General features: G+C 43.9%; 2 protein-coding genes across 2 annotated transcripts in view; both read left to right on the forward strand.

The window, feature by feature from the left end:
* The window catches only part of LOC109479344, a 100520-nt gene that overhangs the window by 74526 nt on the left and 10208 nt on the right, over positions 1–15786 (forward strand). The window contains exons 15-17 of the mRNA XM_019781295.1: positions 2811–2909; positions 3076–3174; positions 4310–4408. Coding sequence (XP_019636854.1) covers positions 2811–2909; positions 3076–3174; positions 4310–4408 — 297 coding nt within the window. The remainder of the gene's footprint in view (positions 1–2810; positions 2910–3075; positions 3175–4309; positions 4409–15786) is intronic.
* On the forward strand, positions 5940–9348 carry LOC109479386 (death-associated protein kinase 1-like). Its single transcript, XM_019781344.1, has 5 exons — positions 5940–6071; positions 6219–6455; positions 6637–6736; positions 6961–7124; positions 7810–9348. The coding sequence occupies exons 1-5, from the start codon at positions 6027–6029 to the stop codon at positions 9142–9144; spliced, it is 1881 nt and encodes a 626-aa protein (XP_019636903.1). The 5' UTR covers positions 5940–6026; the 3' UTR covers positions 9145–9348.

The following is a 15786-nucleotide window of genomic DNA, read 5'->3' on the forward strand; positions in this document are numbered from 1 at the left end:
TATTCGCGCCCTGACGTAGTTTACTAACCAAGGGGACGACAAACACACGTCTGCTGATAAAAGTTCAAAGTCCCCAAACTGGTGCACCTGTTTGTGTCTCGTGATGTCCTGGCCGGTCGCCATGTTGGGCTCCGGGTCTGTCCGGTCTTCTGGTCCGGGTTAGCGGATAAACAACCACAACAGGGCATTAACCGGACAACAGGGACTCCAGAACGGCTGTCTGATCAACTGAGACTGCAGGTATGGAGCTGAACGTTATGAGAATCTGCATTTACATTTCTTGTTGACATTAATGTTGATAACAACCCATGTATAAGTGGTACAAACACATGTAACGTTATATCTGACTTTTTTTTTGCTCTACTTACATTCTGGTCCAGGTTAGCGGATAAACAGCCATAACAGGGACTCCAGAACGGCTGTCTCATCCACAATGGCTGAAGGTATGGTGCTGAACATCAGCATGAAGTTAACAGTCTTGGTCGACATAAGCGTTGACTACAAAACTTGTGGCTAAAGTGGTTTACTAAATGTTTATCTGAAGCTGGGTAGGAAAACTACAGTAACAGTATGTCACTCCATGTTCATAAAAGATAAATATCTTTGGATTGTTGCCAAGAGATATGAATTTCACACATGCAATTTATGTAATCTTAAGAGAAGGCCAGGAAGTATAAAAGATTATGTTGCTAACAACTTTATAACGTTGATAACAACTTGTGGTACATACATATGTATAGCTGACATTTGTTTAATGAAGAACTTGCATTTCACTCCGAATTTCTATAAAAGTAATATATATTTTCGTCAAATTTATTTTCATCGATGTATGGCGTCTATCCGCCTCACTATGGTGGTTAGTTACGTTGAGACTTTGTTGTTGACCACAGAAAAGTCAAGTAGTTCCTCACGGGGTTCCTCTAGGTTATTAAAAGAGTGTAATGAACAAACTACATCCATGTTCCTAAAAAAACAGGTGGATTTTACTTCATAATGGCGGCATTTTCTGCCTTTGTGGTATTTAGTTACGTTAAGAAATGCTGAAGTAGATAGTCAGGGGGTTCCTTTAGGTAAAAATAATGGAATAAACAAACACGCAACAGATGGCGCTGTTGATAAGGCAGCCGGTCCAAAGGTGCGGCCTGATCATGTTTACCCGCCAGTCTGTGTTGACATGTCTGCACGGCTTCATCTCCAAGCAGATCCTAGGGTGGCAAAAGGCAGTATCCATTGGCCAGAGAGGGTCCAATACGCCACCCAAAGGCTTCGCAGTTCGCACGTACTCGTAGAAAGACTGTAATGTGTTGGAGTGATTTGGTTTATGATGCATTGATGCTTGAGACTTTCTGCAGTTCCTTGTCTGGCGTATTGGACCCTCTCTGGCCCATTTGATACTGTATTTTGCCACCCTAGGATCTGCTTGGAGATTATGCAGGACTGATAAACTGCCTGCCCGGTGAAATAGGACGATAACAGGAAAGCTCTAAATGAACGAATACATTTGATGCTATCGAATCAATTAATATTTTAGGAATCGTCTTTACGGTGTGAAAACTGGTAAAAGTGTTGAAATATGAATGTTTATATTCTATTTGGACGTTCTATTTGACTGTTGTCCATCTTTTGCTGCTTGACTAAATGTAACATTAACCATGTCTTGTCCTATGTAAATGCATGCCGGGCCCTATTGCAAAGCAGTTTCTACACGTTATACACGTCAAAAATTAAGTTCTTGACGCCAGGGACGGGAGCCGGTTACTCGGGTGGGCCGCTAGGGGTGCGATTTAGTCTAGTTGAATGGGCTACCCAGCTATTTTAAGATGAAATAGATAAATAGAAAATAGATATGCGAAACTAAACGTAAACAGTAAGTACGTAGATACATATAAAATGCTTACAACTTTGTACTACTTCCTCTTGTATTCACTGTGCAGAAGACCTAACAAAAACTCCAGTACAATCGCTGTACTATTGCCGTGCCAATAAATATTGTACACAGAACCAATCAACCTGAAAACCGTGTTAAGAATTTGCACCAGAAAAAGAAAAATCTAATCTCCAAGCAAATCCCTTTCGCTGGCAAGACAGTGTTCATGAGCCACAGGAGTAACGGCCAATGATCACTCCTCTGGCCAAAGGACACTGTCTTACTACCATATGATCTGCATAGAGATTAGAAAAATTAACTTATTAAAAATTCTGATGTTTGCACCTTTGATAAATACGTTTTTTGTTTGTTAAATACGTTGTTCAAAGCCTAACTTATTCCATGTCGCCCCCAGCAGGTAGTGAGGAGATGGACCTGGACACGTTCTACACGGCTGTGCGGGAAGGTGACGTGCAGACTGTGAGGAGGGGGCTGGACGCTGGGGTGGACCTCAGGGTCAAGAGAAAATGGGACTACAGGGTAAGCAACCTGTTAGTTCATGCAAGGTTACAGACTCGTAGTCCAACCTATTTACTGTTGTTTCATTTTTTCACCTCTGAATCTCCATATAGCTTGGGTTCGGCACCACTGTTCACTGTATTATTACGTTATTTAAATGTTGAAAGAAACCAGAACATGATGAACACCCGTTGCTTAGATGATCAGAAACTGTTGCAAACCGTTTTGATAACCAAACTAAAGGTGTCAAATTGCTCTGATAAAGCGGTGGACAGAACTAACAACACTAGATAATTATCATCCTGCATATATTTCTTTCGGTAAGAAAAGCTGTCAGGTCCCCGGGATATGTCATTTTTAGTAAACGCACGGCCTATACAACCGTTTTGTAACTAGTTATCGTCCCAACTGTTGTTCTATCCAGCTTGACCAGACATCCCTGCATGTGGCCAGCAGGTTCGGGCAGACTGAAGTGGCGGCGTTGCTGATCGAACACGGCGCCGACCTGGAGGCGAGGGACTGGGTAAGTAGAACTAACTCAGTCCTGACTTCTCCTGACCTGAACCCTGACAGGGTGACTCGTGGTTCCCTTGTCATGTCTCCATTCTTAGTGATATAATGCTCTATAAACGCACGGCCTATACAGCCGTTTTGTAACCGGTTATCGTCCCAACTGTTGTTCTATCCAGGATGACCAGACATCCCTGCATGTGGCCAGCCTGCACGAGCAGACTGAAGTGGCGGCATTGCTGATCGAACACGGTGCCGACCTGGAGGCGTGGAACAGGGTGAGTAGAAATAACTCAGTCCTGACTTCTCCTGACCTGAACCCTGACAGGGTGACTCGTGGTCAAGTTTCTCCACTCAGTCTGGGTCAGAAAAGTCAGGAAGATAAAACACAAATCCTAAGTAGGTTCCATGTGAGGTTTGAAAGTGAAAGTTTTGCCCACAAATTTCTATTGCACACATAACAGAAACGCAACTACATTTTATTCGTTAGTCACCTTACAGGAATCACACTTCTGTTACACATGTGTGAGGTGGTAGTAACTATATATAGTGTGGATCACTTGTACTTTACAATCGTTACCTTGATTTATCCTTCGTTCCTTGTAATTAATCAGCATCAATCCAGTCAATACTCGACCTCTGCGTAGGTTTGTTCCTTCATACTTTCTTTCCTTACTTGTCTCTTTTTAGTGCTGTAATATAAGTGACTTAACTTCAGGTTGGCGCCACACATGCCTCCTTTTTGTTTTTCTTCTCTGATTAAAATTAAAATTGATCGATCGACCAGTCAGGCTATGGCGGGATCGTAGCTGGACATCCGGGAACCTGTTAGTGATCGACGGAACTTCACGTCATACTGCTTGTTACCCACGTGATAACTGTTGTCCGTGTTGAACCCATCCCTACTGACCCTGACCTTCCTCCCCTGTACAGTACCAGCGCACACCTTTGCATCTGGCTGCTTTCCGGGGCCACACCGGGACTTGTGAGCTTCTGATTCGTCATGGGGCAGACGTGACGGCCAGGACTAAGGTAATACACACTTGTTTCAAATGGACCCTACAGATTGCATGAATATGGTACAGAGACAATTATACAAACATTAGCTGATTTATAATAGGTACTCATTAGGTATGGACGTACGGTATAAATTGACATATCTAAGGAGATAATACAGAAAACAGGCATAAATGTGGCATAAAATCAATACAACATACAGTATACCTGATCAGATCAGGTATGAGAGATCCATAACAGGAGTTTCAGGAACTTTTATTGATGTATACACAACCAAGCAGGTTATAACCTCCTTAACACAACTTTACATGTAGCCCATACTGTAGCTTACCCACGTGATAACTGTTGTCCGTGATGAACCCATTCCTACTGACCCTGACCTTCCTCCCTGTACAGTACCAGCGCACACCTTTGCATTGGGCTGCTTACCAGGGCCACACCGGGACTTGTGAGCTTCTGATTCGTCATGGGGCAGACGTGACGGCCAGGGATAAGGTAATACACACTTGTTTCAACTGGACCCTACAGATTACATGGATGTGGCTTTGATAATGATGTATTAATTATATGTATGCACACTTCTGTTCCTATGAGAGAAAAAAACATGACATTTGCGTGAGCTGGCATTTGTGCATGTTTTATGTGTTCAGCGTTATTCCCAAACACGCCCCTCGTGAGTTCTGTACCAAAAGTTTACCTCTGCATACAAACAGCTTTGATTTGTGCGCATTTTTTCATTATCAAGAAACCGTCATAAACACGCCGACGGCAATTCTTCACCAGTAGTTGGAAAATACAAACTTCTTCATGTTATTATTGCACTATACTGAACATGGTTTGGGGGCTACAAGTGATGAAGCAATAAGAAAACATATCGTTTCCGCATTGGTTATGCTCCTCCTTGGCTTGGCTCTTATGCTAATCAGGTGCTTATTTGCATGATTTATAGCATAATATATGCATGATAACACGATACTGACATCTAACTTAATTTGCATAATTTATATTCCTTAATGTTCCACTTTCCAAGATGATCAACAATAATCAGATGTATCCTATTATGTACAACAATGGTCAGGAACAGCTTCCTGCAACGAATGTATATTGTATATCGTATTACACTGTTCTAAGATTGGGTGCTACATGTATTTAGTGTCAGATAGCCGAATGGCGCATATGCAGGCTTTTTATACAGACGCACACCACATCTTAAAAATGATTTAAGATCCTAATTCCCTCGCCGGTTTTCTCCGATGCAACACGAGGTGGTACATTGAGTGCTCAGGAGGGATGCTTGTATGTGGTCAGACACGGGAATGCTCCAGTAGCGGACCCCCACCTTCAACATGAGTAACCTCCGCCATACTACTGCCGATCAGACCGTAATCCCCCGCTTATTGTTAGCCCAGAAGTGAGGACGGGGAGAGTGTAACTTGCAATATCAGCCGTTCACAAGTCGCACCTGTCCAATATTTGACCAAGCCTTGATAGTTTCGTGTCATCGTTAGACATTGCTAGGTTGCACTATTGCTGTGCATGGTTTGGGGCTACAAGTAATTCATCAAGTATGAAATTTTCCCATTATTTATGCAGATTAGGTTATTATTTTCATAATTTATAACAATATATGCACATGATGTTAATATTTAACTTACATAACTTAGAGTATAACTTACAATAACAGCCGTTCACAAGTCGCACCGATATTTGATTAAGCCATGATTGTTTTGGTGTCATCGTTAGACATTGCTGGTTGCACATGGAGAGTGACGCATTTCTGTGATGTCTCCCTGCACAGGACGGACGGACACCTTCTGATCTAACGCGCGATGAGGAGACTCGGCGTCTACTGAAGGTAAACAATATTCTCATGGATCTGTGACAAGAGGAGTGTCTTTACACCTCTAAGTTTTGGGTTAATCAGGATGTAACTGCTGGTGCTAGCAAAGAAAACTTATGAATAGTTGGGACGCTTATTATGTACTTACGCTCTCTTTGTTTTACCTCCAACCAAAATCTGCCAAAGGAAGTGATCAAAGAGAAGTTGCACAGCGAGTTGCTGCAGAAGTCTGGCGGAGTGAAGACCGACAGGTGTAAGGTGTCGTTGTTTGGGATGGAGAAAGCGGGAAAGTCCACACTCAAGATAAGTTTTCAAAGGGTAAGTAGGAACTTCCCTTGTTCCATAAGTCCTGCCGATCTCGTTTCAAGAGAAAACTCAATTTAATTAATAGTAGATTTCTTAGTCTAATAGATAGCAAATTTCAGTTAAGACGTCAGAGTTAATTAGGTAACGTCTTTCCAACAGGGCACCGTGCCAGCACTGCTCCAAGGACTGAGAAAATCGTCGTCAGCCGAGGAGCCTCACGACCCCACCCCAGGGGTGGACGTTGGGACGTTCCATATTCCAGGGGTGGGGGAGGTCAGCCTGTGGGATTTTGCTGGGCAGGCGGAGTACGCGGTAACCCACAGCATGTTCATGGATGCAGAGAACACCATCTCCATTGTGCTGTACAACATCATGGACGACACCCAAGAACAAGACGTAAACAGTACTTCAGAATTAAACTTTAATCTGCATAAATGACCATACACAATTGTTCATTGTACAATATGATATGATCTCAAGGTCAGTTTAATGGAATGTTTTTAACATGTTCTCATATCATTTCTTCATAGCCGGTCTAGGCAACCATGTCAATTAGCTGTTAATTGTTCGGCTCCAGGTCCACCGGTGGCTGAGTTTCATCAAATCCTCCAACCCAAACCGGCAGCCTGACGTCATCTTAGTGGCCAGCCATGCCGACAAAGTGCCACCCACAAGTGGTAAGTACGGTATTCCAATAAATCCATGTTATAAGTGAACGAAGCAAAGCAATGTGTATACGTATGATACATTATGGAGTGATATGTATGCTGTGTGCTGAATGCATTAAACATGTAACCTGTAAAAGATTAAGCATGTACATGTATTTGTACCCCTATATTAAATGCAATATTATGATCCGTGCCAATCCTCATCTATGTTTCGCTTTGCTCAAAACATCCAGGACAACGTCAAGCCGCTCACCTTCTGCAGTTGATGAAAGCGGAATTTCAAGATCACCTCCGTATCTCAGACGAAGTCTTCCTGATGAACTGCAAGGAGACGCGAACACCTGAGATGGACCGACTCAAGAAACTACTGGCTAAGATGAAGAAGGCCATGTTAGAGGTAAGTGTGTAATAATAGTGCAGAAGGTTGTATTTTGATAGTTTAGCTGGTGATATTTGATAATGCATTATTTTGACCACATTTAAAATAAATGACCAGTCATGGACTTGCATTTACGACTTGCACAGCACCAACGCCAGATGCCCAAACTGTGCGCAAAGATCATCAAGCGGCTGCCCAAGTGGTGCCAGACGAAGTGCAGCCCGAAGTGCCCTGTACTGAGGTGGCCAGACTACGTGGACGCAGTCAAAGAGATCGACCCACATGTGGATGAGGACTTCCTGCGGGAGTCTACACGATTTCTGGACCATCTGGGGGAGGTAGGCTATCCCTACATGTTTTTTTGGACTGTGTACCTTATTGTATTTGTATGTATGTATACGTATACCTAAACTATTCTATTTTCTCTCAGGGCTGCCCCTGTCTACGACTAGTTGCCATGGGCTACCCAGGCCGTTGTACGAATAACTAATAGATAAATCCCAACTTGTGAGAAGCTTTTGACCATAAAAACAAAGAAGCAGTTCCTGTAGTCTTAAAACTTAACAAAAGTCTGTACACGACATACATCCAACGCTTAAATTAAATCATTGGATTTTGTATAATTTGGTTGTCCAGTTTGCACCGACCTACTGCCTAAAATGGAATTGATTTCATGTGGAATAATTAACCTTTTGTTTTAAAGATCATCTTCACCTGTCCGAGTTCTTCTGATCCCATCATTGTCCTGAAGCCCAACTGGCTCTGCACAGACGTCTTCGGCCCGACCATGGCGCCGAAGACGTTCAGTATCCACCTCAGGAGAAGTCGCCCGAAGAGCGATGACTACATGTATGTCACCAGGGAGGAGATCCAGCGCGTCTTTCAAGACGTTGCTGACGTGGATCTCCTCATCACCCTGCTGCACGAGTTCCAGCTCTGCCACTCCTATGACGGACAGACCTTCATCTTCCCAGGACTGCTGACGCAAACCATGCCTGGCCAGGTTTGGCAACCAACTCAAGAGCCAAAGGTTGTCTACTTTGGGAAGCAAGTCCAGTGTGCCGACTCAACCGACATGTTCTCCTCCGGGTTCTTCCCCCGAGTGCAGACCCGCCTGATGAGGGAGCAGGAGAATCGCCCGCTGCTGTGGAGAGATGGCGCCAAGTGTGTGGACAGGAATGTGGAAGGTCTGATCAAACTCTCTCCGGACGGCCGTGCAGCCAACATCTGTGTCCGGAGTGCGCAGGGTGACAAGGCGCAGTGCGGCAAAATGCTGCAGCAGCTGGAGAACATCATCGCTGATGTGCTGGATGAGTGCAGCCCAGGAACAGGCACAGAAGAGAAGGTGCTCAGCGCTCGTGCACTGAAGGAACACAGGGAGGAATTCTACTCCTATGGCAAGGAGGAGATCAGCAAGGCAGCAGCAGAGGGCGGTACAATCGTCCATCCCTCCCTCGGGTTCACGGAACAGGTCAGTGACCTGCTGTGTAGAGAGCATGAGGATCCGCTCACCAGGAACCGCCCAGAGCTGGTCCAGGCCTTGCGACACGTGGAGCCAATCCTGGACCGCCTCCTGGCATGTGGCATTCTCGGTGACGACGAACCCGACCGCATCAGGGCAAAGGAAACCCCCCAGGACAAGGCGAGGGAACTGTTGGACATCGTGGGAAGAAAGGGCGAGCGTGCACGTCGCGAGTTCACGGCAGTCCTGGAAGAGGTAAACCCGCATGCTGCTGCGATGGTCCAAGATGGCGCCGGAGCTCTGCTGTGTGAAGAAGACGACCCGCTCATCAGGAACCGGCCAGGGCTGATCCGGGACCTGACGTCATCCTACGCCGTGGAGACAATCCTGAACCATCTCCTGTCGCGTGGCCACATCAGTGAAGAGGAATGCGGCATCATCAGGGCCAAGAGAACACCTCATGACAAGGCAAGGGAGCTGCTGGACATCGTTCGGCGGAAGGGCGCGGCTGCGCGTCAGGTGCTCAGGGAAGCCCTGGAGGAGGTCACCCCGCATCTGGCAGAGATGGTGGTGTGAGATGTTCCTATTGGAACTTTGCTCGTGGGGGCAAGAATGCCAACCTACATTTTAGCTCTGTGCGGCTTGGTGGCAGCCATGTCATACGGATAACAATGGCCTAGCCTTGGCTGTGTATGTTTGAATAAGATTGAAGAATACTAATTTTGTATCAAGATAAAGGCTACAGCCCAATTGTTCCTCAATTGATAACAAACGTTTAAACTTAAACTACTAGTAACTAAAGGTACTGGTGATTACCAGCTACATTTGACATATGGCATAGGAAATTGTGTAATACTGATATATTCATGTTTAACTTCTAGGACTTTTTCCGATCTTTGTTAAAACCTAAGTAACAGGGCTTCTTTTTTGCAAATTGTGGCATGGATACTGATATAATCTTTGATACTGATATAATCTTTGGATACTGGTATATCTTTGGATATTGATATAATGTTTGGATACTGGTATAATCATTGGTGCAAAGCTACTCTCTACAATGCAGGTAGATAACAATACAGATAAAAAGCAGTACAGTAAGCTGATTGTAAAATTTACCAAGTTTCTCATAATTCTTTGTATTTTACCAAATGGCTTCTTTAGAAACATTCTCAGTGGTCTAGAGCACAACAATAAGAACAACAGGCTGATGACAATGTGACAAATTATGTTTTTCTGATTCAATATTGTAAATGACTGACTAGTGAGTACATTCCCATAGAACACTGTGACGTGTATTATCAAATTGTCATCTATAACATTACCGATTACATTGTATAGATGTCTTCTGCAATCTGCTTTATTTTTTTTTTCATTTTGCTGTCAGGTAAACTTGTCAGTCACAAAGGATGGGAACGTTTTGACATTCTGAGGCTGAATTGATGTAAATTGTGTTGAGATCGTGGTATGAGTGGCAGATACAATAATGGCACAGTGAAATGACATCATGTGAATAATGCTTTCATCTAGCATTTCAGCTAACTTCAGTGCACCATGTATAACAGATGGTGACGGATTGAATACAATAAACCTGTGAAATTCAAATAAAGCCGTTTCTGTACTTCGTTTGGGTAAGCAAAGGCCAAATGGCTCAAAAGTTTAAAAACAGCTTCACAATGCCTCTCGTTTCCGTCTGTCGTTGAGGCGACGCTGACTTGATTTTGTGAACGACATCCTCATCCCCCCCCCCAAAAAAAAACAACATCAACAACAACAACATAGGGCAGGTATATCATATGGTTGGTCAAAGAATATTGAATACAGCTGGTGGTGTTTTGGTATTTTTGCTAACAATTAGCATACCGCAGGTGAAACGATGCTGGATGTCTCGGTCTTAACGAGAGGGGGGGGGGATTTATTATTACTTCTTATTTACCAAAGAAACAAACATGTTTGGTATTTGTTGCAACGAAAACACGCATCAGGAAAGTGACTTTAACCGTCATTTTTCGGGGAGTTATAAAACGAACCTCCTGTTTTGGTTTGACATGGCCGATAAGTGACATGTATGCACGACTGGCCGTAAGCCTGATTAACTGTAACGCCCGCACCGTGAAATATGACGATAACCTTAATACATTTAGCAGACCGGTACAAAATTGGACGAGCCCAACTAAAAAGCGCGAGTCTGAGAGTTCTCTCTGTGTGGTTTTCTCTGTTCCACCGCTATTTTACCTTTCCCTGCGCGCGCGTGTCACGGCACGTAGTGATTTTAACAACTCAGAGTTGGACGACAAATACCGTCAAAGTGTTGTTATAAAGGATCAACCTGTGCATTATATAAGTGTAAAGTTTGGCTCTTCCCCGTCTCCAGTGACACGCTTAACTCAGCGGATAAACAACACCATGCATGGACCCCGTTAACAGGTACCTTATCCACCATGCATGGACCCCGTTAACACCTTATCCACCATGCATGGACCCCGTTAGCAGGTACCTGATCCACCATGCATGGACCCCGTTAACAGGTACCTGATCCACCATGCATGGACCCCGTTAGCAGGTACCTGATCCACCATGCATGGACCCCGTTAACAGGCACCTGATCCACCATGCATGGCTGGAGTTTAGAACAACCCGTGTAAACCTGAATATGCCGGTTCAATGGGCGACAAACACGGGGCGGGTCACCGGGGGTCACGGTTTCCGGTTATACCTGGTTAAACCTGTTTTGTCGTCGGTACAATGGTGTCTCTGTTTACTGCCAAGGTGGTACTCTGTCCGCCATGTTGGGATTTTCGCTCTTCTGGTTCAATTTGGCGGATTGACCAACACCAGGGATCCCAGGAACAGCTGCCTGATTCACTATGGCTGAAGGTAAGGTGCAAACATGTCAGATGATTACATGTCTGCCCTCCTGACGTGTGGTTTTACCACCCTCCCCTCCATCCCCGCATGTATGTATGTATGTATGCATGTATGTATGTATGTATGTATGTATGTATGTATGTATGTATGTATGTATGTTTGTATGTATTAAAGACGTTAAACCACCTCCTAAAGCTTGTCAAATCCCTACTGTAGTCTAGGACCCTCACTTGGCTGCTTCTAAGTTTTAAGTCGTGGCGATTCACGTGGCAGGAAGCTTAGGAACTCGAACATAGACCCCGGCGTACGTCTTTCTTCATGTACATATTACGCTGCGTTAATACTTTTGTCTTGTGAAGTACACTCCAATTCAGCGCTTGTGCCGCGATGGTTTATCTTATGAGTGTGATCAAATAAACCAGATCAACTCAGTTCTCTGTCTTCCTTAACAGTCAAGGTTTGACATGTGACGTCTGATATACCTGATTGAGTAACAAAACTACGTCACTTTGTAAGGTTCGAAAAGAATGAGGCGTCCAGTTAAGTGTCGCCACCTATACGTGATAAGGTATCATAGTTTTACATTTTCTGCCTCCCCGGTACAATGGTGACTAGCAAAGTTAAGACCGTGTTGCTGTTGTTGTTGTAGCGAGTACTAGGACCTACAAGCGACAATGTGTCCCTGTACACTCATACATTCAAGGCCTTTATTAATAGCCTCCATAGTAGCCTTTACTGTTGGTACTATAGAAGACAGTTGTTGTTGAAATAAGGGCCCATTTCGATATTGTGGCATCCGAAAACAGCGCATGTCAGAAAGTCCAGAAAATGAAAACACAGGGCGCAGTAGAGATGCTATGGAAGCTACTTTAGCTGGTGCAATTTACAAACCCACCGCAAAGGGCGCTGTTGAAAAGACAACCGGTTGATCTATCTTGCCATGCCTTGCTTACATGCCTGCAAGGATACCGCGTCTTGATGAACTAGTACCGGACCTATTATTATGCTAAATGCAGGATGCTGTTCAGCTTTATTTCCATTCGCTTGTTAATGAGAATTTTATTCCATTTTTGTCATATAAACAATTTCAATTTTATTTTTGGAGTTAGTTATCCGATTAATATGATTACAACGTGAGAAGCTAAATGAAGTAGTTAGCAAATGCTCTAAAACATATTTACATTTAAGAAACTCTTTATTTATTTATTTATTTATTTATTTTTATTTCTGTTTTATTTAAACTGGATAGAAACCTCAGGGCTATTTAAAACCACTGCTTTCCAGGAATGCCCAGTAACAAGTGACACATGAAAACAATGAAACCAACACATTAAACAATATAATAATAATACATAAATTTACAAAATAACCAAGCGTCAAAACAAAATCGTTTATCGTAAATCAGTGTCGTTAAGCCAGGCCAAGGTCAGGAGGTCAGAGGTCAGCAGTGTTGCTTCAAAAGCTTCTTAAACGACAGGTAAGACGTGGCCACTCTAACTGTGGCAGGTAGGCCGTTCCAGGCAAATGCTCCCTTATACGCAAACTCTCTTCGGCCAGATTCTAATCGGACTTTAGGAAGTTTTAAAGATAAGTTTGAACTCTGATAGTGAAAACGTCGGTTAAATCCCGAATTATGATACTTAAACATACATACACTATCATTGCAAACGTTAGTTAATATGTGTATAGACCAAGTACGTTGTCCACTGTAAGCTTGCTGAACTGCCATGTCACCCCCAGCAGGTAGTGAGAAGATGGACCTGGACACGTTCTTCACGGCTGTGGAGTTTGGTGACGTGCAGACTGTGAGGAGGGGGCTGGACGCTGGGGTGGACATCAGGGTCACGAGGACATGGCGACTATGGGTAAGCAAACTGTTAGTTCATACAAGGTTACAGACTCGTAGTCCAACCTTGTTACTGTTGTTCATTTGTCCAGCTCTGTATCTGTATCAGACATTAATTTTCCTGTTACATATTTCCGTTAGATTTATCAAATTTTTATTAAGTGGCGCCGTTGATATAAGCCATTTTGCTTATAAGCTGAATTACTGTATTATTTAAATGTTGAAAAAAATCTAATATGATGAACACTCATTGCTTAAATGATCCGTAACTGAATTGTAAACCGTTTTGACAATCAAAGTAAAGCTATGAAATTGCTCTGATAAGGCGGTGGACAGAACAAACAACACTAGATAATTATCATCCTGCATATACTTCTTTCGGTAAGAAAAGCTGTCAGGTCCCCGGGATGTGTCATTTTGAGTAAACGCACGGCCTATACAGCCGCTTTGTAACCGGTTATCGTCCCAACTGTTGTTCTATCCAGGATGACCAGACATCCCTGCATGTGGCCAGCGGGTCCGGGCAGACTGAAGTGGCGGCATTGCTGATCGAACACGGTGCCGACCTGGAGGCGCGGGACTGGGTAAGTAGAAATAACTCAGTCCTGACTTCTCCTGACCTGAACCATGACAGTGTGACTCGTGATTCCCTTGTCAAGTTTCTACAATATCTCCATTCTGAGTGAAATTATAATGTTCAATAAACGTATGGCTGAAGCAGTCGTTTTGTAACCGGTTATCGTCCCAACTGTTGTTCTATCCAGCATAACAAGACATCCCTGCATGTGGCCAGCTGGCGCAGGCAGACTGAAGTGGCGGCATTGCTGATCGAACACGGTGCCGACCTGGAGGCGAGGGACTGGGTAAGTAGAAATAACTCAGTCCTGACTTCTCCTGGCCTGAACCTGCAGAGTGACTCGTGGTTCCCTTGTCATGTCTCCATTCTGAGTGATATAATGTTCTATAAACGCACGGCCTATACAGCCGCTTTGTAACCGGTTACGGTCCCAACTGTTGTTCTGTCCAGCGTGACCAGACATCCCTGCATGTGGCCAGCGAGCACGGGCAGACTGAAGTGGCGGCATTGCTGATCGAACACGGTGCCGACCTGGAGGCGAGGGACCGCTGGGTAAGTAGAAATAACTCAGTCCTGACTTCTCCTGACCTGAACCCTGACAGGATGACTCGTGGTGTCCTTGTCATATTTCCCTAATATCTCCATTCTGAGTGATATAATGTTCTATAAACGTGTGGCTCATACAGTCGTTTTGTAACCTGTTATCGTTCCGAATGCTGTTCTATCCAGCTTGACCAGACATCCCTGCATGTGGCCAGCGGGTCCGGGCAGACTGAAGTGGCGGCATTGCTGATCGAACACGGTGCCGACCTGGAGGCGAGGAACCGGGTAAGTAGAAATAACTCAGTCCTGACTTCTCCTGACCTGAACCCTGACAAAGTGACTCGTGGTTTCTGTGTCAGGTTTCTCCACTCAGTCTTAGAAAGGTAAGAAAATGTTCTCTGGAAGAGAAGGTAAGAAAATGTTCTCTGGAAGGTAAGAAAATGTTCTCTGGAAAATTCAGGAAGATAAAAACACGTGAGTAGGTGCCATGTGAAGTTTAAAAAGTGAAAGTTTTGCCCACAACTTTCTATTTCAGACATAACATTTGTTCTGACGCCGCGCCTACAGATACGCAACTATTTAGATTCTACCCGATGAAATGTTAACCACCTTGGAGGTTGTATTTATTAAAGGACACATGACTAAACAATGATAGCACTATTACCTATCATTGTAACTGAATCTGAATAGAATTAACTCAAAAAACGTTTGAGTAAGGATTGATTATGATACCCTCGAAACTGGATTTCAAAATGATGTTTGTCCGTCCCTGTTTGGAGTATGCAGATGTGATCTGGCATGGCTGTACTGCTGAAGACTCCGCTCTTGTTGAAAGAATCCAATATGAATGTTCTCTTATCGTCTCAGGAGCAGTTAAAGGCTCGTCTTACTTATCTGTTTGTCAAGAACTGGGTTGGGAGTCTCTTTCTAGCAGACGGCATTTTCATCGCTTATTTTTATTTCATAAAATAGTCAATGGCCTAACACGGAGATATCTTTTTGACTTAATCCCCCCTGAAATTTCTCAAACCACTCTGTACAATTTAAGAAATAGTAACGACTTTCGACTTTCGTTACAATTTACTAATAGGTTTAGTAGATCTTTTATACCCTATTGTTTAAGTCATTGGAATGAACTTGACCTGGAAGTTCGTTCTTTACGATACTCCTTGTTCCGAAAACACCTTATTAGATTAGTACGCCCCCTTTGTCCCCCACATCACAATTGTGGCCCCCGTTACACCTGCGCCCTTCTTGTTCGGCTCCGCATCGGCACCTGTTCTCTCAATCACAGTTTGTTTACCCGAGGACTCTCTACCAGTGCCTCTTGTAGATGCGGGTGTCGTTGCGAATCTGTCATACACTTCATGCTACATTGTCCATTATA

Source organism: Branchiostoma belcheri, unplaced genomic scaffold, assembly GCF_001625305.1.
Source record: "Branchiostoma belcheri isolate BF01 breed outbred unplaced genomic scaffold, Haploidv18h27 scaffold48, whole genome shotgun sequence".
NCBI classification, from domain to species: domain Eukaryota; kingdom Metazoa; phylum Chordata; class Leptocardii; order Amphioxiformes; family Branchiostomatidae; genus Branchiostoma; species Branchiostoma belcheri.

What these genes read in the sequence shown, in the direction of transcription:
- LOC109479386 (XM_019781344.1), top strand. Translation starts at nt 6,027, where the DNA reads ATGGAGAAAGCGGGAAAGTCCACACTCAAGATAAGTTTTCAAAGG. An exon ending in TCAAGATAAGTTTTCAAAGG is followed by an intron (nt 6,072 to 6,218) that starts GTAAGTAGGAAC and finishes TCTTTCCAACAG; the next exon opens with GGCACCGTGCCAGCACTGCT. An exon ending in TGAAGAAGGCCATGTTAGAG is followed by an intron (nt 7,125 to 7,809) that starts GTAAGTGTGTAA and finishes TTTGTTTTAAAG; the next exon opens with ATCATCTTCACCTGTCCGAG.